Source organism: Sus scrofa, chromosome 6 (assembly GCF_000003025.6).
Source record: "Sus scrofa isolate TJ Tabasco breed Duroc chromosome 6, Sscrofa11.1, whole genome shotgun sequence".
Lineage (NCBI taxonomy): Eukaryota > Metazoa > Chordata > Mammalia > Artiodactyla > Suidae > Sus > Sus scrofa.
In genome coordinates, this window is record NC_010448.4 from 1,028,546 (window position 1) to 1,052,251 (window position 23,706).

General features: G+C 61.3%; 1 protein-coding gene across 2 annotated transcripts in view; it reads right to left on the reverse strand.

The window, feature by feature from the left end:
* Window positions 1,871-23,706, reverse strand: part of ZC3H18 (zinc finger CCCH-type containing 18) — a 51,126-nt gene continuing 29,290 nt past the window's right edge. For both annotated transcript variants that reach the window (XM_021093665.1, XM_021093664.1), the window contains 11 exons: window positions 22,877-23,145; window positions 8,692-8,883; window positions 7,972-8,097; window positions 7,419-7,520; window positions 6,140-6,283; window positions 5,833-5,892; window positions 5,040-5,200; window positions 4,659-4,858; window positions 4,259-4,355; window positions 3,435-3,531; window positions 1,871-2,719 (listed from right to left, as the gene is read on the reverse strand). In XM_021093665.1, the coding sequence (XP_020949324.1) occupies window positions 2,506-2,719; window positions 3,435-3,531; window positions 4,259-4,355; window positions 4,659-4,858; window positions 5,040-5,200; window positions 5,833-5,892; window positions 6,140-6,283; window positions 7,419-7,520; window positions 7,972-8,097; window positions 8,692-8,883; window positions 22,877-23,145 (1,662 nt within the window). In that variant the 3' untranslated portion in view covers window positions 1,871-2,505. The remainder of the gene's footprint in view (window positions 2,720-3,434; window positions 3,532-4,258; window positions 4,356-4,658; window positions 4,859-5,039; window positions 5,201-5,832; window positions 5,893-6,139; window positions 6,284-7,418; window positions 7,521-7,971; window positions 8,098-8,691; window positions 8,884-22,876; window positions 23,146-23,706) is intronic.

Below are 23,706 nucleotides of genomic sequence, written 5' to 3' on the forward strand. Positions count from 1 at the left end.
CGTGTGCAAAGGCCCTGGGGTGGGAGGAAGGCCAGCAGGTGGGGCGGGGCGGGGCGTCTGGTGGGAGCAGTCTGGGAGGCAGCCACCGAGCTTCCCGCCCTCGGCACGGCACGGTAATGGCCTGGCAGCACCTCAGCCCTCAGGCCCCTGGAGGGTAGAGGGCGGGACCCCATCACACCGCAGAGCCTCCATGCGGCATGGGGAGAGCTGGCTTGGGGCGTGGCTCTCACCCGCCCAGGACTGGCCTGGCCCTGAGGTGGCAAGTGCAAACCTGGTTTACTGCTCGTGTTTTTGGTCGTTTTCTTTTCCTCTTTTTTCGTCTTTTTAGGGGCCGCACCTGTGGCAAATGGAGGTTCCCAGGCGAGGGGTCGAATCAGAGCAGTAGCCACTGGCCTACGCCACAGCCACAGCAACACAGGATCCAAGCCACGTCTGTAATCTACACTGCAGCTCACAGCAATGCCAGATCCTTAACCCACGGAGCAAGGCCAGGGACCAAACCCGTGACCTCATGGTTCCGGGTTGCGTTTGTTAACCACTAAGCCTCAACAGGAACTCCTTTCTTCTTTTTTGGGGGGCCAAACCTGCGGCACATGGAAGTTCCCAGGCTAGGGGTTGACTCAGAGCTGTAGCCACCGGCCTACACCACAGCCACAGCAAGGCGGGACCCAAGCCATGTCTGCAAACTTCACCACAGCTCATAGCAACACTGGATCCTTAACCCACTGAGCGAGGCCAGGGATCGAACCTGTGTCCTCGTGGATACGAGTCAGGCTTGTTACCACTGAGCCACGACAGGAGCTCCATTGGAAGCTGCTAGTTTAAACCCCGCTTTGGTGCAGGGAAACAGGCCCGGGGGGGGAGGGGTGAGTCAGCCGGGCTGGGGGTGCAGTCTGTGCGGGAGACTCACCGTGGGCTCCTGGCTCCAGAGGCCGTCACTGCCCAGCTGGCTGAGGGGGCTGGACGTGGGGCCGGGCTGTCACTGAGGAGGTCCTGGATTCTGGCTCCGTGTCCTTGAAGGCCGCCCATTCGGAGAATGGGAGTTCCCTTTGCACCTGGCTTTGACCCAACGGCAAATCAGATAAGTCCTGACAAATCGCCCAGACACACGATTGGGGCCAGTGACACAAGAGACATTGCGTGTGTTGTTCTGGGGGCGGGCGTGGCCGGCGCTGGAAACCGTCCACTCGGGAGGCCCTGGGGCTCGGGAGCCCAGCCAGGGGCGCCCACTCCCGCCGGCTCTCCCGCCCACGCTCCCGCAGCCGCGGGGCCTGGCGCACAGGGCACAGCGTCTCAGGATGGTCTTGGCAGAACACAGCTCCCGGGTCCCGGCCCCAGGGCTCCGGGGGCGTATCTGCAGGTACTCACGGAACTTGCTCTAGAGTCAGTCATCAAAAGGCAGGGGGCTGCCAGGGCTGGTGGGGCAGTGGGAGGCCCCCGGCATCGCTCCCCAAGCTTAGCCCGCGAGGAAGGGTGTCCCTCAGGTGGCTTTGGCTCCTCTGGGGCTCTCGGGAACACAGGCCTGTCCCCGCTGCGCAGTGAGCCGGGGGCAGAAAGAACTGGCTCTCAGGCTGGCCCTCCCGCCGGCCCAGGGCCCGCTGCCGGGGAAGGCGGCCTCTGGCTGTGGCAGGGGGGCTTGCCGGGGCAGCGCGGAGGCCAGTGCTCAGCAGGGGCGAGGCTGGGGGGCAGAGGCCCAGCGCCTTCGGGAAACGCTCCCAGCTCCAGGGACACCGGCCTGGGCCTCCTGGAGGGAGCCCGTGTCCTTGGCCTCCATCAGCCAGGGGCCCAGTGGGCATCTCGGGCAGCCGGAGGGGCCGGGCAGAGGTAGAGGCCTGGGCACAGGCAAACATCACCACCAGGGCAAGAAAGCTGCTTATCAAAATATTTTATTTGAGAGACCCTCAAAAAGGACCCTCCACATCTTGAAGACGCCCAACCTTACCCTCGGCCTTTCTTTTTTTGGTCTTTTGTGGGTTTTTTTCTTCCTTTTTAAATCAACTAAAACAATTTGATGCTTAAAATAAAAGATAGGAGTATTTCCCAATCAGACTTTAGTCAAGAATATATATAGTTTTGATCCTGGGGAGGCGGGACGCTGGGGGCGGGGTGGACGCTCGGCAGCACGTGGTGTTCCTGGCGACAGTGGGGTCAGGTGCTGAGGACACGGCGTGGCGGTGGGGACGCCTGACCCCGCCTGACCGGAGGGAGGGAAGATGGGCGTCTGGGGCTCATAATTTACATAAAATCGGCGTCGGGCCGGGAGCGCGGCCGCCTGCCCGGCGCCCACCTCGCGGGACTTCTGCGCCAGGAAGGGGCTGGTTCGGTCTGGGATTCAGCGTCATCGTCATTACACGTGTGGCTTCTTTTCCAGCTGAGAAACTTTTTTTTTCTTTTTTCATTTTTAAAAAGAATCACAGCCAAAGTGAGATATGAACTGCAAAATCCAAAATGGCTGCGCTTACCCTACAGATAAAAACAGGAGAGTCCCCGCCCGGGCAGCGCGGGCTACACCTTCCCCGGGATCTTGGCCCGCTTGCGGGCGATGGCGTCCTCCACGGCCTTGAGCTGCTTCAGCAGCTCCTCGCGCCGCGACAGCGTGCTGGCCTTCCCTGACTTGCTGCCGGCGGCCGTGGTGGCGGCGCTGCTGGTGTCCGAGGCTTTGCCGGGCACGCTGGTGACCTTGCTGGAGCTCTTGGACGGCGGTGACAGCGGGCGCTTCCTGCGGGGGCGGGGAGGCCGTCAGAGGGTCTGAGGGTCCCGGGCCCTCACCGGTCTGGTGCGAGCCTCCTGCCAGGCGGAGACACGAGGCCCAGCCTGGGCCCGGACCCCGCGGCAGCTGGACCTGCCCAGCGGGCGGAGGCCCCACCGTGGATGACGGCCTGGCTGCGGCCCTGCTTCTGCCTTCTCCGCTTCCCCTCCTGCTCTGTTGTGGAGCAGAGACTGGGCGGGTGAGGACGTGGCATCCCGGGCTCATCGGGGGCCCCGCTAACGTGTTCCTCCCGCTCTGGTCCCGTAAGCAGCTCACGCCGCTGTGAGGTGGAGCTGCACACCCTGCTGCGAGCCGGCTCCAGGCAGTGCTGCAGGCCGAGGGCTGGGGTGGGGTGTGGGTGCTGCACCTGCTTGCCCCTGCCCCGCCATGGGTCCCTTCCCGTCTGGCCTCCGACCCACAGCAGGGGTGCAGGAGCATGGACTCAGCCCACCTCCCGGGAAAGGAGAGCTGTCTCCATTCTGGGCCCCACATGGGAGGGAGGAAGCGAAGCACTGCCTCCATGGGGCCCGTGGTCTTCCTCGGCCGGGAGCTGTGCCCTGGGTCATTTGTCATCTGGACACAGGGCCGGCCACCCTCTCGCTGCAGGGCTCCACCCGGAAGAAGCTTGCTGGCCCTACTGGGGCAAAGGAGCCAACGTGGTGTGCCCGGGCATGGGGGCACTCACCTGTCTGTCGGGGCCCCGGGGGCCTTGGAATTCTGGCCCCTCTGCCGCTCCGGCTTCGGGGAGCTGAGTCTGCCACCTGACTTCCGGTCCCGAGAACCTGGGCAACAAGGGACAAGGTGAGAGCAGTGTCACAGGGCCCTGGCATGGATGCCCCACGTTCACAGGGAGACAGGGGCAGGGCGAGGAGCAAGGCTCCGAGAGCCGACCTCTACTCTGGGTTGTGGTTTCTCAAGACAGCCTCACAAGAGGCCACCGAGCCCTCAACATCCAGCGCCCTCCTTCCTGGCCTTGGAGAATCGTGTGTGCACCCAGGTGGGAAACAAAAGGCAGGGCAGCGAAAAAGCCACCAGCAAACCCTAGGGCAGCAGAGCCTGCGCAAAGAGCAGGCAGCATGGGGGCTGCGTCCCTGCGGTGCGCTGGGCCCAGGTGGGTGGGCTTCAGGGGTGCATGAAGGGGGTCGCTGGGCCACTTGCCCTTCTCAGGGGCTTCCGGGGTCTGTGGCGCTAGTTAGAGCCAGCCACAGGAGGTTCTGCCCGGCCCGGGGCAGCAGGCTGTCTCCTGGCTGTGATCAGCCACAAGAGGTTGTGAAAAACAAAAGTCAATGCCGCTCCTGCTAAATCCTGTTTCTGTTTGGAAAATACAGTTACTCTGTTAAAGATCTTGTCTGTGTCAAAACAATAAGGGCTTATTACTGTAATTTTAAAGTAAGTATTTAAGTCCTTCCCGCTTCCAACCTTTCGTGCTGTCAGTGTCGACAGGCACGACCCCCAACCCCAAGCCCTTGGGGGACCCCAACACTGTCCAGGGGCAGCCGGGAAGCTCACCTCGGTCTGGGGAGAGGTTCGCCCGCTTGGCTGGGGGTGGACTCTGCCTGTCCTTGTCCGAGGGCTCGTAGCGCTTCCTGCTCCCTTTCTCGGCAGCCTGTAACGGGCAAGCAGGGAGGCTGGAGTGGGCGCTCCCGGGGGCCTCTGCGCCACGTGGCCCAGAGGGAGGCAGGGCCCACGGTTTCGAGGCCGTCACGCGGGGGATGAGACTCCAGCTTCCCAGCGCCTTGGGCGCTGTGGACACTAAGTCCACTGCACTCCCTGCCCCAGGGCGGCGGGAGGGAGGGCCGGGCGCGTGGTCTCCGGCAGGGGGCTCCCACGTCTGAGGCGGTTAGCAGGGGGCTCCCGTGTCGCCCGCCGTGGGTCGCCGGAGCCCCGGCAGCGCTGCCCCTGGCCTCACCTTGTTCAGTAGCGTCAACTTGATCTCCTTGTGGGCGACGAACGTGGCCTGCGGGGGCTGCCCGGGCGGCGCCTGCTGCGGGGGCGTGGGCTGCTGGGAGGACCTGCCGCCCGCAGAGGGCCTCGAAGCTCTGGGTGGCTGTGTGGACGGATCCCGTTTCCGCTTCTCTGCTTTCGCACCATCTTCCTTCTTAGGTTTTCCTGCGGAGGGAAACGCCCCGTCACGGCCTCTGTTCCAGGGAGGCGGCCGCCTGTGTGCCATCTCCGGGAGGTGGCACCAGCCGGGCGCTGTGTACAGGCAGCAGCACGCAGACGCCGCTCTGCGGAAGGGCGCGGGTGTGCCCGTCCGCTGCAGTCACGTTGAGGGGACACAGGCCCCTACCTTTCTCCTTCTTGGTCTGGGCTGGGGTGGGGGACCGCGAGCTGGCGGAGGACACGGGGCTGGCCAGGTCGGCGTACATGTCGTCCGAGTCCACGCTGTGCGCGGAGCTGCTGCTCGACGTGGCGCTGGACACCGAGGACACGCTGCTCACACTCAGGGACCTGGAAAACACGAGCACGTCTGCGGCCACGTGGCCCCGAACCATGACCCTGCAGTCTCCTCCCAGGGAAGGGGGCCCGGCCAGCCTGAGACTTCCGGGGCTCCGTGCAGGTCACGGTGACTGTGCAGTGGGGCGGGGACACATGACCAGGAGCGACCAGAGACAGCACCGAGCCCCCTGCGGGACGACACACAGCAACGGGAGGGGGTGGCCCGCAGGGCGAGCAGATGCCGCGACGGGGGTGCCTGGCCATCACAGCTCACGCTGTGCAAGGATGCGCCCCTGTGAGAAAACCCCAACCGCTGTGTCCCAAGGCGGGCAGATGCCGCGTGTCTGTGGCCCACTCCCGCTGGGACAGACGTGGGCACACGTACAACCTGCCAGCGCCTGGAAACACGAGCTAGAGGCAGGGAGTCCGACGGCACGCTCAGCGCTCTGCGCGCTCTCTTCTTAGCTTCTACGGGCTGCCCCCCAAACGCCCCTGCTGGACAGGCCGGGGCAGGACTTGGCCTTGGTGGATTCGCTCCACGACGGATGGGGGGCCACGTGCCAGCCACAGACCGCCCACACCGGAGGTGGCCTCGCCCAGGGTCAGCTGGACCCGACTGGGGCCACAAACAGGCTGATAATGACCTGGATCTGGAGCTGGAGCCACTGTAGCTGCTGCCGCTGCCGCTGCCGCTGACTGTCCGCCTGCAACGCAACCAAGAGCCCGGCCATCACATCCCCGTGGCACCCAGACGTTTGCGCCCTGGGCAGTGGGCAGGCAGGACTTCCCCTCAAAGTGGACCGAGCACACCCGGGTCAGCTCCCCAGCCCCACCGCCTCCAGCAGGGAGCACATGCCTCTCGCGGCCGTCAGCTCATGGGGAAACCGAGGCTCAGGGACAGACACCTGGCACACGGACAAGTGTCCCTGGCCGTTGCGGCCCTGTGCTCACCTCCTGGGGGGGGTCCTGGTCTGCCGCTCCCTCCTCCTGGCTTCCCGGGGGTCTCCGGGCTTGGCGGGCTCAGGGGCTGGAGCCGTGGTTTTGGGGGCCTGCGGTGGGGCTGGTGGCAGGGCTGGCTTCTTTACCAGCTTCTCTCTGTGACATGAGACAGAGGCAGGTCAGACCTCCCAGCCGGCTGGCCACAGGCTCATGTACTGGTGTCCATGCTTCCCGCCGACCCCACGCCACACGGGGCGTCACCCTGCCTCCCCCCTGGAGCAGTGCAAGGAAGACAGGCCATCTGAAGGGGCCTGGAAGGGTGCTGGGTGCTCGTGCGAGGAGACCACACAGCAGCTGGCAGCCTAGCCCCAGAGCTCCTCTTGAGTGTTAGCCCTGAATGCTCCGGCCAAGTGCTGCACAGCCACTGCCTGGGTGACCCACCAGCAAAGCTGATGCCAGCGGGAATGCGGCTTGGGTTAAAGGGAGCAGGGAGAAGTCCAGGTCTGTGCCGAGGCAGCCGGAGACGCTATCTGTATAAAGGGCTGGGTTGGGGGAAGCTCCCACTGTGGCTCAGAGGGTAATGAACTTGACTAGTGTCCATGAGGATGTGGGTTTGATCCCTGGCCTTGCTCAGTGGGTTAAAGGTCCGGCGTTGCCGTGAGCCGTGGTATAGGTTGCGGACGTGGCTCAGACCCTGGCAGTAGCTCTGATTCGATCCCTAGCCTGGGAACCTCCACATGCTGCAAGTGAGACCCTAGAAAGCAAACAAACAAAAAAGGTGGATGGCCTGCCACCCAGCGGTGTGGCTTAGGTGGATGCCGTGTCTGGGACATAAATTGTACCCTGATACCATTTTTTTTGGGGGGGGGGAGCTATGCCTGGGGCACGTGAAGGTTCCTGGGCCAGAGACTGAACCCCTTGCTGCAGCTGTAAGCAGAGCCACAGCAGCGGCAGTGCTGGATCCTTAATCCACAGAGCCGCCAGGGAACTCCCAGTGCCCATCTTTAACAGCGAGCCGCCCAGGATTCCCTGAGCCCAGCGGAGTCTCGGGCACAGGGCCCACTCCCACTCTGGGCGACCTTGGTTGAGGCTGCACCCCAACACTGTGTGCTGGCTGTTGTGAGGTTCATGTGCCAAGATGTAGGTGCTTCCAATCTCTCCCGTTGTCACCTCTGTCAATCAGAGTCAGCTAATGCCCGGAGCAGCTGAGAAGGGGAGGGACAGAGGGCCGGGCTGGGCCGCTGCTGAGGGCGCAGACGTGGGGGCGCGAGGAGGCAGGCCGGACACTCACCCGGCCTTGGCGGGAGGCGGAGCTGGCTCCCCCTTGGTTCTGAGAGGCCTGTGAGGGGAAGGCGTCGGGGACGCGGACGGGGACGAGGAGAAGGACCGGGACCTGGAGAGAAGAGAGGCATGAGGGGCCCGCACAGCACGGGGGCTGCGTGCCAGGCGCAGCTGGGCGGGAGGGAGGTGCCCACACAGCCTCCGGCCGTTCTGTGCCTCATTGGAGCCCGTGCCCTCTCCCACCCGGCCAACACCCCGAAACTCCCTCCATGCCCTGAAGAGGTTGCCTAGTTCAAGGGCAGAAAGCCGTCCTCTGATCTCAGGAACCGGGCAGCAGCGCTCTCTGCGAGGAAGGGAACGGCCTACAGCTGAGCGCCCCCAACAGGCTGGCACACGTGCCCAGCCTGAGCTGTGTTGGAACGTGACCCGCCACGTGTGGCCCGTGCAGCACAGTCCCAAATCAGGGTCCTGGCTGGGTGTTGCGCAGAACTCCCCACGGCACCCCTCACCTGGGAAGCCTGACAGCGCCCCCTCCCGGCACCTGCTGGGCCTCGGGGACGCACCTGGACCGGCTGCCTGAGAATGAGCTGTGTCTGGAAGACCGGCTGGAGTAGGAGCTGTAGGACGAGGACCGGGACCGGGACCGGGAGGAGCCAGAGCCAGAGTAGGAGGACGACCGAGACGACGACCTGGAGGGCGGGGCGAGAGAGGCTTGCTCCGCCTGCCCCGCAGAGACCCCGCCCCCTGTAGCCCCGCCTGCCCCACAGCGCCTCCCGGACCTGCTGCGGTCCAGACCCCTCAGGGGAACGGCATCTAGGAACCAAGGCCTGGGTGCCGGCTGTGTTCACTGTGGCTGGTGACAGGGGCCCCAGGCCCCGGGGGTGAGGCAGGACGCGGGGGCCTGCCTGTAGGGTGTCTGCCCCTGCAGACACACGCGAGTCCATCCCTCTGCCCGTCCATGCAAACTGGGCTCCACAGGCTGCCCCTGGCCCTCTTCAGGGGACCCGGCTCTCCGCCCCCACAGCAGCCAGCCCCCTGCGTTTGTGCAAACCCAGTGCCCACGGCTTCCAGACTCCCAGGAGAGACGGGCAGACCGACAGGGCGTGGGGTTGGCCTGCTCTTCTGGCCTTTGCCGGGCGGGTCTCCACTCCACCGCGGCCTCCTGACCTGGGGGCGCGTGAAGCCCCTCCGCGTGCTAAGTGTCGGTCGAGTCCACCGGCGCCGCTCTGGACCCCCGCTCGCCTCCCAGCACCCCCGGCAGTGGCGGCCAGTGGCCTCCTCACCTGGAGGAGTTGGAGGCAGAGGCTGAGGAGGCGGATGTTTTCCGACGCCGCCGAGCCCGGCTGGGGGAGACGGACACCCCGAGTTTCTTCTTGGGAGACTTGGACCGGCGCCAGGGGTCCTTCCACTCGTCGGCTCTCTTCACCTGGGGCCCTGCAGCGGCCGCCTCCTTCTTTGGTGGCTCAGCTTGACGGCTGAAATCACAGAGGGGTCAGCAAGCCTGGGCCCCCGCGCATGAGACGGCACCGCCGCTGGTACCAGAGTGTGAGGGGAGACGGCGATGGAACCGGCTCAGGCCAGGGACGCCCGAGAGCAGGCAGGCGATGCTCTGCCAACAGCAGATGCGTGGGCCGGCCCCGCGAGGGCTTCTGCCAGGGCAGCGGTCCCCGGCTGCCCCGAGCTGCCCTGCCGCCTTCCCCGTGGCAAAGACGGGGCAGGGGCGGCCTCGCCCAGCACGTTCCTGCCGGGGTCGCCAGGCGCAGGGTGCCCGGCCAGCACTTGGGAAGCTCAGGGGGTCGAAGAACGACTCGTTTTCAAGCACGTTAGAAACTGGAAACACAGAGGCCAAGCCCAGAGGCGGCTTCGTTCTTGTGGGTCTCATTCACCCAAAGGACACTCTCCCCGCAGAGACGCGCTCAGAGACGGTGGGCGGCGGCGTGACGGGTAGAGCAGCCTGAGGGGGAGCCGGCGCGGCACCTGCCGGGCCCTCCGCAACCCGCCCTGCCAGACAGCCAGGGCAGCACCCGGGTCCCCAGGGTGTGCGCAAGGGGCAAGGCCCAGCAGCAGCACGGCACCAGGAGCAGGCTCCGCTCCCGGCCGTGGGCCCGTGCCCCACCCAGAACAGCCCTGCCACACACGAGACGGAGCCGGGGGCCCAGCAGAGCGGACGGCACTTCCACAGGAGGGTGTCTGGCAGCCCGGCCTCGCGGAGTCTTCCTGAACCACGAAATCCCACAGAGGAGCTCCCGTCGTGGCTCAGCGGTAACGAACCTGACTAGTACCCATGAGGACGCAAGTTCAATCCCTGGCCTTGCTCCGTGGGTTAAGGATCCTGCGTTGCTGTGGCTGTGGTGTAGGCCGGCAGCTGTAGCTCGGATTCGACCCCTAGCCCGGGAACCTCCATCTGCCGCACGTGCAGCCCTAAAATGCAAAGAAGACAAAAAAAAAAAGAAAGGAAAATCACACTGGAAGTAAGAATGGGGAGATGTGACCCCTTATCTCCTTCTCCAGGGACAGCCACCATGCGGCGTCTCTCCACTGCCCCCACCTGCGCCATGTCTTCCACGGTGAACGCTCTAAGCACAGCCAGGGTAGGCTGCCTGGGGACGGCGCCGCCCGGGACTCTGCCCACGCCAGCCGCCTGTGGACCCACGAGTCTCCCTGACAAAGCAGTCAGTTCACGGTCAGCTGTCACAATCTGGACATTTCTCTACTGTGAGCCGTTTCTGACTTTGTGTTAAAAAGCACAGAGAACATTAAAATCACCTTCTTTTTGGCTGCACTTGCAGCATATGGAAGTTCCCAAGCTGGGAATCTGAGCCACAGCTGCAGTGTCCTTAACCCACTGTGCCACGCTGGGAACTCCTCAAATCCGCTTTAAACCTAAGTGCTGGCGGAGAGCGAGCATGTCTCTTCAAGGACAAATCCCTCACGCGTGGGTCAGCGGGCCAAGGAGCGGAGCACTTCACAGGCCCTGGAAGCTGTCCGACGTCTTCCCTGAGCAGCAAACCATTTTACACTCGGGGCAGCGTGGGGCGGGGGGTACAAACGCACCTGTTTTCCGTCCCTCTCAACAATTCTAGGTTCCTGGGTAACCCAGGGAACGCCTCGTCACCACCCAGAGAAGAGCAGACCCAAATCCTGGCAGCGACAGGCACAGCAACGGGCACCTGCTGGCCGGGAGGCCCCCTGGGGTTTGGGATGCGCCTTGTTTGCTGTTTCTCTAGGAAGCTCTTTACCTAGGAAGGCACAGTCCCCAGGGAGAACCTGGTGTGTCCCGGCTGCCGGCCCGCAAACCGGATGCCCCACTTCCCTTACCCGAGTGGCCTGTGGGCGATGCCCCCCGAGGCACGTGCATTCTTGCTGGGGGCCGCGCACCTCAGTCTGCCTCTCACCTGCGCACAGTTACAGCGCCTGATACACAGAGGTTTCTGGCCGTGGCCCCGCCTGCTCATCCGCAGAACGCCTTCAGCAGCGCCATCGGCCCTGCAGATTTGTTTGTTTGTTTTTTGTCTTTCCAGGGCTGCACCTGCGGCACACCCAGGTTCCCAGGCTAGGGGTCGAATGCAAGCTACAGCTGCTGGCCTACACCACGGCTCACGGCAAAGCTGGATCCTCAATCCCCTGAGTGCGGCCAGGGACTGAACCCGCATCCTCATGGATACTGGTCGGATTCTTAACCCGATGAACCACCACGGGAACGCCCTGGAGATAGATGTTCAGTCACTGTAAGTTCTGCACCACGGCATCTAGTTAAACTGCATCATAGCACATGAAAACCAGTCTCACAGATATTTTCAGAACAGTTCCATTGATCAACCCACCAACCAGCAAGTTCCACGCCTACCTGCTACGCGTCGCACGCCAGGGGCAACACCCAACATTTAAAATCACCCTAAGGACACACTAAGTTGAGGCATAATATCCCGTCATCTCAGGCCCAAGTGCTGGGCGTCACTGCCCCGTCCGCTCTTGTATGTCCCCTGAGCAGCCTTGCCCTGGAGGGAAGTGACACCCGGCGACTCCAGCCTATCCCAGCCACCCCAAGCTGCTTTCACCTTTATGCTGCCCGTGCCACTCTCACTTTAAAAAGGCAACAGGAAGCGGAACCCTTGGTCCCGGGGTTTCTCATGAGTCGTGAGAACGGCCCGGCTCTATCAGCCTGGAGCCCTTGGGCAAAGGGAGCAAGAGGTGTGAGGTCTGATGCAGCTGTATCCGCACTGACAGCTCTGCTGCAGCCCCGGGGAAGCTGGAAAGAACCAGAACCCCGTCCCCATCACAGCATCAGAAAAAGTCACTTGTGGCCAGAGAGAGGTGGCCACTGCAGGCCCCCCGGCCTCTGAGAGTCACTGTCTCCTTGCGAGCTCAGCAAATAAGATTATCTGGCTGTTTTAAGGGCGTCCCTCACAGCGGACTCTCCGGGCTGGTGCCGTGGACGCGGGCCTGAGAGCTCCCATCAGCTCCAAGCCAGCGCCACGCAGACGGTGCTGCCAGCCAGCACTACCTGTCCCCTGAAGGGCTGGGGGCCCCCGGGAATCAGGATCCTGCTCAGCAGATGCATATTCCCCAGAAGGTGGCAAACTGGGCTCCTGATTTTAACTAGTACAGAGAAAACTTTTTTTATTTATTTTTGTCCTTTTGTCTTTTTTTAATGTTTTTTTGTTGTTGTTGTTGTTGTTGCTATTTCTTGGGCCGCTCCCGCGGCATATGGAGGTTCCCAGGCTAGGGGTTGAATGGGAGCTGTAGCCACCGGCCTACGCCAGAGCCACAGCAACGCTGGGTCCAAGCCGCGTCTGCAACCTACACCACAGCTCACGGCAACGCCGGATCGTTAACCCACTGAGCAAGGGCAGGGACTGAACCCGCAACCTCATGGTTCCTAGTCGGATTCGTTAACCACTGCGCCACAAAGGGAACTCCCCTTTTGTCTTTTTAGGGTCACACCCGCGGCACATGGAGTTTCCCAGGCGAGGGATCTAAATGGAGCTGCAGCCGCTGGCCTACACCACAGCCACGCCAACGCCAGATCCCAGCCGCGTCTGCGACCTACACCACAGCTCACGGCCACGCTGGATCCTTAACCCACTGAGCGAGGCCAGGGATCGAACCCGCAACCTCACGGCTCCTAGACAGATTCGTTTCCGCTGTGCCACGACAGGACCTCCCGAGAAAACATTTTCCTTTTTGACTTTGTCTCTACAGTGACTCACCAGTAGGAAGGACTTGGTGTCGGCTGTACGGTAAGAAGATAAAATTTCCTTTTACAACGTGTTTCAGCTGAAGAGGTGGAAATATTCAGAAACACATACACAAACATGACATGGTGGCACCTGGTTACAGGAATGCACGCTGAGGGGCCGTCGCCTCTGCAGACTCCCACGTCCCCTGACCAGGGACCCAAAGCAGGAAGAACGACTGGGTGAACAACCAACAGGGCTCGTGACAAGTCCCACCTGGGAACCATGCCCCAACCCACAGGGCAGGGAGGGAAGGGGCGGGTCCCAGAAGCTGGCGCCTGGGAGCGCGGCCCGGGCAAGAGTGCGGCGGCCTCTCCAGACCCCCCCCCCGCCCTCCTCACTTTTCAGAACGTTCTCCAAACTCCCCTAAACCGTTACCTCTGCCAGTTGTTTCCCGGGGTTGAGGAACTTCTGCAAACGGTCTCCACCCTCACAGGCAGAAGCCTCTCCCTGCCCACTGGCCCGAGGGGCTGCAGGGCGAAAGGCTCCGTCTTCCTCCACCAACCGGGACCGGAAGCGCCCCTCAGGAGGCGCAGCGGCAGAGGACAGCCGTGGGCCGGCACCTCTGCTTTCCCACAAGGCCCCAGAGGAAGCACAGAGACACGGGCCAGGCAGGCAGCAGCGGCATTGAAACGCAGAGCAGCAGGTGCCAGGCTTCCCCACGGCCACTTCACGACGGGGATACTGGGAGGGAGGACTGTCGGCAATGCCGGCGTCAAAAACTGGCGCAAAAGTACCGCCTCACAGCTGCCAGAACGGCCAGCATCACAAAAGGCTGCAAACAGTAAGTGCTGGAGAGGGTGTGGGGAAAAGGGAGCCCTACTGCACTGCTGGTGGAAAGTAAACTGGTGCAGCCACTGTGGAGAACAGTGTGGAGGTTCCTCAGAAAACGAAAGATAGAAGTATCATTGGATCCAGCAACCCCACTCCCGGGCGTCTATGCAGAGAAAAGCATGACTCGCAAAGACGCATGGACCCCAGTGTTCACTGCAGCACTCTGTACAATAGCCAAGATGCGGAAGCAACCTAAATATCCATCGACAGAGGAGTGGATCAAGGAGATGTGGTGCACAGACACAATGTGGTACACACAGTGGAGTATCACTCAGCTGGGAAAAGGAGAGAAAGGCATTTGCAGCAATGTGGATGGACCTAGAAATTCCCACGCTAAGTAAAGTCCATCAGACAGCGAGACACCAACGTCAAATGCTCTCTGACACGTGGAACCTAAAAAAAGGACACGATGAGGAGTTCCCATCGTGGCGCAGTGGTTAACGAATCTGAGTAGGAACCAGGAGGTTGCAGGTTTGATCCCTGGCCCTGCTCAGTGGGTTGGGGATCTGGCGCTGCCATGAGCTGCGGTGTGGGTCACAGACGCGGCTCGGATCCGGCGTTGCTGTGACTGTGGTGTAGGCCGGCGGCTGCAGCTCCAATTAGACCCTTAGCCTGGGAACCTCCATATGCCGCAGGAGTGGCCCTAGAAAAGGCAAAAAGACCCCCCAAAAAAGCACACAATGAACTTCTTTGCAGAGCAGATACTGACTCACAGACTTGGGGAAACTTATGGTTTCCAAAGGCAACACGGTGGGGGGTGGGGGACGGGCTGGGGGTTTGGGGTGGAAACGCTGTAAAACTGGGTTGTGATGATCGCTGCACAACGATAAATGTAATAAAATTCATTGAGTAATTAAAAAATAAATACAGGCAAAATCATTACTGTTAAAAAAAAAAAAAAGCTGGTGGAAGAGATTTGGAATTTGTACAAACGCTCAGGAACAGTGAGGTGAGGACACCCTCCCGAAGTCTCCCAGCAGCCTCCGACCACAGGCGTGTCTCCCAGGCACCTGGCCCTTTGGTCAAGGCCACTGGAGAGGGACACCAGGAGCAAAGGCGAGGAGAAAGAGCCTGGAGCCCCTCACGAAGTCGGGCAGAGGTCTGACGTGCGACGGGCACAGCGGCCACAGCAAGGGTGCCTGCAAGCCCAGCCCCGGCAGTTGCCCAGTTTGGGGCCAAAGAGAAGAAGAGAAAAAGCAGAAAGGTTCTGCTCTAAGATGGGAGAGCTGGCATCCAGGAGGCGTGGGAAAGCAGCTGGCAGCAGGGGGGGCCCCTGACGGAGCACTCACACCTCCCAGTGCCCTCCCCTGGGGCCCAGGCCCCACACCCATGGGCCCGGGACGTAGTGGGGCCTCCTCCTCACACCCAGCCCGGTGTCTGTCCCCAGTCGGGGGCCCCGGGGACCCCACAGCCGGAGCTCTAACCCTCAGGTTCCGAAGTCGAGTCAGCTCTCTCACAAGCGGGCACACCTGAGAATCACGTCACTGCCAAGAAGGCCTGGAGAGAAACCCCGTCCTGCCTCGCAGAGTTGGTGGGGTCACGGAGACAGCTCAACGCTGAGGGCCCGTCGCCCCAACACTTCCAAGTGCGCCGCTTTCTGTCCCGGGTCGCCCTGTACGCCCCAGCTCGTTCCCAGCGCGAGAGGCAGCCTCAACCAGCAGCAATGTTCCGACAGGCCTGGCTGCACGTCTCATTCCCAACTGCTGCTGTGTTTGTCTGCCTTTATCCAAACCCTATACTTAGGTGAGAGCAGAGGAGAGACCACGTGGCCTCTCATCTGTATGCAACAGTGGGGTAACTTCTGGAGAGTTCAGAGGATAAACAGCCAAGAGGTTAAACCAGGACAGCCGCTCCCAGAAAAGGCCCTGGGCACCTGGTGACGTTCTCAGAGCCCAGCAAGCAGGCCAAGACGAGACAGATGGGACAGGGAGAGAAAGGACACGCTCGGGCTGCTGAGTCCCCAGGGAGGGTCCTTCTTGTTCACACAAAGATCAGGGGCTGCTCTGAGGCTGTGCCTCTGGCCGGCGGGAGCGAGCATCGAGGGGGAGGAAACACCTGGAAGCAGACAGTGGCGCCCATGACTTGGGGACAGCACTGTCACCCACCTCACCCGGCTGCCAGCAGCTGGCCGGGTGCGACGGACACACTTGGGGTGAGCTAAGGCGGGCAGCACCAGCAGGGAGTCTGGATGGATGACAACTTGTGGGGTTCTGGTCGCTGAGACCATGAATTCTATGTATGACGTCACATCTGGGGTGCAGGCAGCGGCAGCGGCGGTGGTGGCAGGTGAAGCGGGGGAGAGCGGGGCACTCGAGGAAACAAGCCGCCAAAAACAGAGGGGACCCAACATCTATTTCTGTTCTTTTTTGTCTTTTTTTAGGGCCGCACCCGCGTATGTGGCCTACACCACAGCTCACGGCAACGCCGGATCCGTAACCACTGAGCAAGGCCAGGGATCGAACCGCGTCCTCATGGATGCTGGTTGGGTTCGTTAACTGCTGAGCCACGACGGGAACTCCGCAACATGCACTATTTTGGAAAAAAGACAGCAGAGGCCCTGGAGCAGCTGAAGCAGCCCTGAGCTGCCATCACGTCCCCTGGGCAGGCCTCAGCCCCGACACGGCAGCCGACCGCAGGGGCCTCTCTGCCCCGAGGCCATCGAGAACTGGAGCTTCTGTCCTCTGCAGAAGGTCCCCACCCCCAGGTTAGCACGCACGAGCAGGGCAACTCCTGCAGCCCTTGATGTGACCGCCCGTGGGTCCGCGCACCCCCAGGCCCTTGAGCTGCGAGGAAGGTGGGGACGGGCTGGTCCCCTGGGAGGCGAGAAGCCCGCCTGTCAAGCCCACGCTCCTCCAAGTGCCTAGGAGGCAGCTTTGCAGTCGAGGCAGGCTGGGCGGCTCCTCCAGGAAGGTCCCCGTTCCCGGTCGGACGTGGACGGAGAGTCGTCTGCCTGCGCGGAAGGAAGGACGGCCTGATCGCCGCCCCGGCAGCAGCCGCGAAGCCGAGGCGGCCTCACGGGAGGCGCCTCCCCTGCGACCCAGGGCGCTGCAGAGGATCCGCTCAGAGGACCAGTCACAGGAGCGGGCGAAGCGTCCCAAAGGCAAACCTGGCCAAAGGAGGCAACCTTGAAACACAGACACCGCGGGTCGCCTGGAGGCCAGGAGAGCAGGTGACAGAGGTCCCTGGGCAGAGGCTCCACAGAAGGCCGGCGGGAGCGCAGGCGGGGCTGGGGCCCAGCTGCGGGGTCCCCTCCTCTCCGGCCACCAGGTGGGCCTCGCGAGCTCTTGCTGGCTGCAGACGCTCTGCCGTCGTCACCGACGGCTGGACGTCCGGCACAGACGGCCCCTCACACAGCCTCCTGGGGCTCCCTCCAGACGAGTCTCGAATTTCAGCTGAGGAAGGTTTTTCCCTCAAACTGCCGAAAACTCCCAACCTGCTAAAGGCGGGCTGCCGACGCTTCTACAAAAGGACGGTCAGGAGCTCCCGCTGTGGTGCAGTGGTTAACGGCTCCGACTGGGAACCATGAGCACGCGGGTTCGATCCCTGGCCTTGCTCGGTGGGTTAAGGATCCGGCGTTGCCGTGAGCTGTGGTGTAGGCTGCAGATACGGCTCAGATCCCGCGTTGCTGTGGCTCTGGCGGAGGCCGGCGGCTACGGCTCCGATTAGACCCCTAGCCTGTGAACTTCCATATGCCGCGGTGCGGCCCTAGGAAAAAAAAAAAAAAAAAAAAAAAGGGCGGTCAGCCATAAACGGATGGGCACAGGGGACCGGCCACCTCCTGCCCAGCTGGCCGATCAATGGAGAGGCAGCAGAGGCTTGTGGGAAATTCTGCTCTGGTGAACCCCCACCTCCGGGCTGGTGGCGGGGCTCCAGCCAGGGCCGCCAAGGTGGACTTCTAGACTGCGGGGACCAGGGAGCAGGGCTGCGGGCGGTGGTTGCCCGGCTGGAGGCCCCCAGCAGCTGACCAGGAAACGCAAGTCAGAGGCCTGCGGGCAGCCCCGGGGGGGAAGCTGGCTCTCGGGCTGGGTCTGAGAGCAGGGAGAACTGGCCAGGCTCCTAGACCGGACCTGCTCCTCCGGCCGCCATCTGGCCCACCCCTCCTCCGCTCAGGACCGTGGCCAGAGACGCAGGGCTTGGAGGCTGTGTCACAGCCATCCGAGGCGGGAGGGCCAAGCCGGGCACCGCCTCTGCCTCTGGAGAGGCCAGGCCGCCCGGAAGGCCCCCCGCGGACAGTCTCGGACCCCGACGGAGCCACAGCATCGCTCATTCGGCTTTTCCTGGGCGGCGAGCCCCGTGGCCACGAGGCCCCACCACCGAAGCCCCGAACACCCTCCTGTGCTCCACCTTCAGGACGGTGTCCGAAAGGCTGCAGGACACAGCCCGCCTCTTCTGACGTCGCTGGTTAGGGTGCCAGGCGCCCTTTCAACGTACAACGGGGACATGGGACGTGAGCTCGCAGAAGTGGGGCGGCTCTGTGGTCACAGTCAGAGAGAGCTGGCCCGTCCTCCAGCAGGCTCCCTGCAAGCACCCAGGCGCAGGGCGCCCCTGGGCGGGAGCCGTCCCGCTCCTGGCGGCCAGCAGGACGCCCTCGCAGGGGCTGAGGGGCCTGGAGCCAGAGGCAAAGCACAGACGCGGGCGTGCTGACGCGACCTGGAGCCCACGGAGCTACACGCAGCGACACCCTAGCCCTCTTCCTCGGGCTCTGATTCCAGACATTTGGATTTGTGTGAAAAGAGCCCTTTTACGGATCTGGAAAGCAGAAGGCTTACTTGTGTCACAGGAAGGAAAGCATGCAGGCTGGTCCCAGATCCCAAACTCCCCGCCAACAAGAGCCAAGGGTCCGTGAGACCCCCTGTGGTGGTCCCGGCCGCAATGCCCCCCAGGGGCTCCATTCTATAGGGCGGCAGATGAGCAGGCAATACGGGGCAGGGTGCCAAGAGCTGTGAGGCGGTCATGCAGGCGACAGGACAGGTGGGAGTGGGGTGGCTTCTGAGCAAAGGCCAGGATGGAGCTCACGTGGCGGCCAGTACAGAGATGGAGCGGCTGGGGGGCGCAAACAGAAAGGCACTGCGCTCATCCCCCAGCGGTGCCCAGTGGGACACAGCCCAGGACTGGAGTCCACGCTGGAGACTGTGGCATCCGGTGAAAGAACTCCTTTCAAAAAGCGGCTTCAAAGGGACCAGCCGCAGAAAGATCAAAATCAAGCTTTTCAAACACTCAAGCGAATGTGCAATTTCCAAGTAAAGAGTGACCGCGCTCACCTAAGAGGGTTCAGCAGAGCAGCCTTTTAAAGAAGCGATTCTCTCGGTGCATCTAAGACCAACGCACCCCGAATTTCCTTTAAGGACAGTGCTCTGCCCAGTGTCAGGAAAAAACACAGCCAATTCCGGGGGGTCAGCGGACTGCACCCCAGAGGATGAAAGCCGCTCACACGGGCACGCACCGCCAGTTAGAACGAAAGACCCACCACAGGCCTGACGGTTACTTTCAGAAACAGGACAGGCATCTGTCCACACAAAAGGACGCGAATGAGGACGAGAGACTGGTCTCGCCCGCCCGAAACTCTGCTAGAACTAGTAAACGCGTCCAGCACAGCTGAGGGCACGGGGTCAACACGGGAAGACCAGGCGCTTTTTACGCCAGAACTGCTGCTGATCGCCACACCTGTGTGTGGCTGCAGCCCTACCGCTGTTGTGGGAGGCAAGTGTTAGTAATACCGTTTTCTTTCTTTTCCTTTTTGAGGGCCGCACAGGCGGCACATGGAGGTTCCCAGGCTCGGGGCTGAATCGGAGCTGCAGCTGCCGGCCTCCACCCCAGCCACAGCAACGCGGGATCCGAGCCACGTCTGGGACCTACACCGCAGCTTGTGGCAACACTGGATCCTTAACCCACTGAGTGAGGCCAGGGATTGAACCCTTGTCCTCATGGATACTAGTCGGGTTCATTACTGCTGAGCCACGATGGGAACTCTCTTGGATGTGGGTTTTTTTTTTTTGCTTTTTAGGGCCACATCCTTGGCATATGGAGGTTCCCAGGCTAGGGGTTGAATCAGAGCCACAGCTGCCAGCCTACACCACAGCCACAGCCAGCAACACAGGATCCGAGCCGCGTCTGCGACTCACACCACAGCTCACGGCAATGCTGGATCCTTAACCCACGGAGCAAGGCCAGGGACCGAACCCACATCCTCGTGGCTCCTAGTCAGAATCGTTTCCACTCCACCACGACAGGAACTCCCCTCAGATGTTTTAATAGCAAACTACAAACTATCTGAAAAAGGAACAAACAATCCTATTTATACTAAAAATAAATAAGATACTTATGAACAAATTTAACCAGTGGCAAAAGATCTGTATATTGAATATCAAAAGGCAAGAGTTCCCACCGTGGCACAGTGGTTAATGACTCCGACTAGGAACCATGAGGCTGCGGGTTCCATCCCAGCGTTGCCATGAGCTGTGGTGTAGGTCGCAGATGCAGCTCTGACTGGCCCCTAGCCTGGGAACCTCATAACACTGTGGCTACGGCCCTTAAAAAAAGAGAAGAAAAGAAGTAAAAAATAAGAAAAAACAGCATGGTATTGGAACAAACACAGATACATAGACCAATGAAAGGAATACAGAGCCCATAAACAGACCTCCACTAATCTGGCCAATTAATATCTGACACGAGGCTAAGAACACTCAGCGGGGAAACCGGACAGCCACACGCAGAGACTAGAATCAGACACCTGTATTACACCACTTACAAAACTATCTTGAAATGGATAAAAACCCTTGACATGGCTCTTGGCAATGAAACCTAAAGCACAGGTAACAGAAGCAGCAATGAACAAGTGAGGCTGCATAATACCACACAGATTCCGCACAGCAAACGAACTGGCCAGCCACGTGGAGACGCAGCCCAGAGAAGGGAGAACGTGTGCAAACCACCCATCTGACAACGGGATAACATTCAAAATACGTAAGGAGCTCAGACACCTCAACAGGAAAAGAAAAGCGAGTAATCCCATTAAAAAATAGGTAGGGGAGCTCCCGTCGTGGCGCAGGGGAAACGAACCCAACTGGGAACCATAAGGTTGCGGGTTCCATCCCTGGCCTCGCTCAGTGGGTTAAGGATCTGGCGTTGCCGTGAGCTGTGGTGTAGGTCGCAGACACGGCTTGGGTCCTGCGTTGCTGTGGCTGTGGTGTAGGCCGGCAGCTGTAGCTCCGATGAGATCCTAGCCTGGGAACCTCCATATGCCATGGGGGCAGCCCTAAAAAAGCAAAAAATTAAAATAAAAAAGGGCAGAAGACCTGAGTAGACAATTTCCCAAAGACATAAAGATGGCCAACAGCCAGCAGGTACATGAAAAGATGCTCAGTATCATTCATCACCAAGGAAATGCACACCGAACCCACAACGAGGTATTAGTTTTATCAAAAAGATCAGAACTAACAGGCTTTAGTGGGACTGTCAAAGGGGGGAATCTACGGAAACAGTATGGAGGTTCCTCAAGAGATTAGAAATAGGGATTTCCTACGGAGTAGTGGGCTAAGGATCCAGCACTGTCATTTCAGTGGCCTGAGTTCAAGATCTTTGACAAGCTGCAGGCACAGCCAAAAAAAGAAAAAAAAAAAAAAAAAAAAAAAAGGCAACAGAGATAGCATACAACCCAGCAATCCCACTTCTTGGTATTTACAATGGAAACGAAACCACACTGGAAGGGACAGCCACACCCCACGGTCACAGCAGCAGTAGCCGTAGTAGCCAAGCAACCTAAGGGTCCACTGAGTGACGATGGATAAAGAGGTTGTCACCCGAAGGAATATTACTCACCCATAAAAAGGAGGGAACCCTGCCATTTCCAGCATGTGGAAGAACCTGGAAGGCATCACGCTCGTGAAATAAGCCAGACAGAAAAAGACTCTCTGGTCTCACGGATCCCAATTATACGTGGAATCTAAAAGGCCAGACTCATAAACAGACGGTAGGACGGTGGCTGCCAGGGGCTGGGGGTGGGGAGCTGCTGTCAAACGGCACAGATGCCCAGTGTCAGTTCTGGGCTCTAGGGCGGAGCACGGTGACTGCAGGGACAGCAGGGCAGGAAGAGCTGAAAATGCTCAGCGAGTAGACAGAGCTCAAGTCCTATCAGCACGCGCGCAAAAGGTAATGCCCTTAGGTGATGCTGGGCTCACTCGCCTGATGGGTAACTGTCTCTCGACACGTGTATCAGACCATCACATCACAGCCTTAAACTTACACTGCACTATATGTCAACTGTATCTCAATACAGCTGGGGAAAAAGAAGAGGCCTTCCAGAAGAAGACGGAGAAGAAAGAGGAGGAGGAGGCGGAGGACGGCCCATCATCAACACGGCGGGACAACTACAGACGGGGAGAGGGGCGCCGCAAAGCAGGTATCTGATGAGGGACCTGGCCCTGGAAAATTTAAAGAACTCTCATGACAACAAAATTAAAAACCGGGCCAAGGACCGAGAGAGACATGACTCCCAGGAAGACATACAAGTGAGCAACAAGCACGTGAGAAGGCGCCCAGCATCCTGCGGGAGCTGCGAGGGGGCACCACGGCGCGGTTAGGCGCAGAGCCCCTGGGACGTCTGCGTCACACAGATGGACGACAGGACGCGGTGGCGCGGCGCAGGGGGACGTCCGAGCCGCCACGTCCTTCTGGTAGGAATGGGGACAGGACAGCCGCTCTGGAAAAGCACAGCGGTTCCTCAAGAGGTTAAACATGGTTAGCACGTGACCCAGCAGTTCCGCTGCTCGATACACCCCGAAGAGAAACGGCCACCTCCCTCCGCCAGAGACTGGCCGCGAGGGTCCACCGTCCCCAAAGCCAAAAGGAGGCAGTGCCAAGTCCATCGGTGGACAAGCGGACAGACAGACACCCCCACGAGGAAGTGTCCACTACACGGCGGAAAGAGCTGCTGCTGAGGCCGCCAAGCCGACGGCCCTGGGGAGGCGTGTGCTCCATGAAGGGAGCCGAGGACAAAAGCCCACCCATTACAGGGTCCCATTTAGACCAGGGACACCCAGGGTCTGCAGGGGGTGAGAGGTGCCAGGGGCTGTGGGGCGCCTGGGGAAAAACAGTGACTGCTACCAGGTGTGAGGTTTACCTGGGCGGGGGCAGACGTGTGTCCCCACCCTGTGACTACCCCACATGCCACTGAATCTGAGCCCTGGAAACAGGTGCACCGCGTGGCACCTGAGCGGCACCTCAGCAAAGCTGCAGGACACACAGCTTCATCCAGTCCCCTGATTTCCTAGGGAGGGCCGGTGCCCCAGCCTGTCCTCAGAAGGACCCGCGCTCCGCTCTTCTCGGGGCTGCTCGACCCCGGGGCCGGCCCCCATGTCACAAGCCCCCCCCCAAGCCCGGCCGCCCAGGGCGGCCCTACCTTGGCGGCTGCGGGGAGCGGGCCTTGGGCTTCTCCTTCTCCTTGTCGCGGTCCTTGTCCCGGTCGCGGTCGCGGTGCTGTCGGTCCTTCTCGTCCCGCTTGGCGCGCTCCCGCTCCCACTCCTCCTTCCGCCGCTGCCGCTCCTTGTCCCGCTCGCGCTCCCGCTCGCGCTCGCGCTCCCGCTGCCGGCGCTCCCGCTCCCGGTCTCGCTCCCGCTCGCGCTCGCGCTCGCGCTGTCTGTTCTCTCGCTCGCGTTCGCGCTCCCTCTCCTTTGGGGAAGAGCCAATCGTGCAACCGGTGTTGGCCTTGGCACACCGAGGCGGGCAAGAGGCTCCAGGGCGGGCGCGGGGTGGGGTCGGGAGCCACAGCACCACTGCAGGGTGCGGCCTTGATGCCAGAAGGGAGCTGGGGTGGGAGCCCTCGCGGCCCCGGGACCCCAGAGGAAGGAGATGGCTCAGGCTCTGCCCAGGCCACCGGCGCCAGGGGGAGGTGGTGGCAGGGACCCCAGCAGGTCCTGTGGCCTTCAAGGCTGCCCTGACCGGTCTGAGGCGCCCGCAGCCGGGCCTCAGCAGAGTGTGCTCGGTTCACCCTCCCATGGGCTCCTGGGGCAGTCACCTCCCTCCAGTCCTAAAAACCACGGACTGTCACTTAACTCCATGCACAAAACCCGCAAGCCGGCTTCTAACTGATCTCTTTCTGGTGGGAAGGTTTTTTAAATTTTTTATTTCTTGTCTTTTGTCTTTTCAGGGCCAGACCTGAAGCATATGGAGGTTCCCAGGCTAGGGGTCTGATCGGAGCTGCAGCTGCTGCCCACGCCACAGCCACAGCAA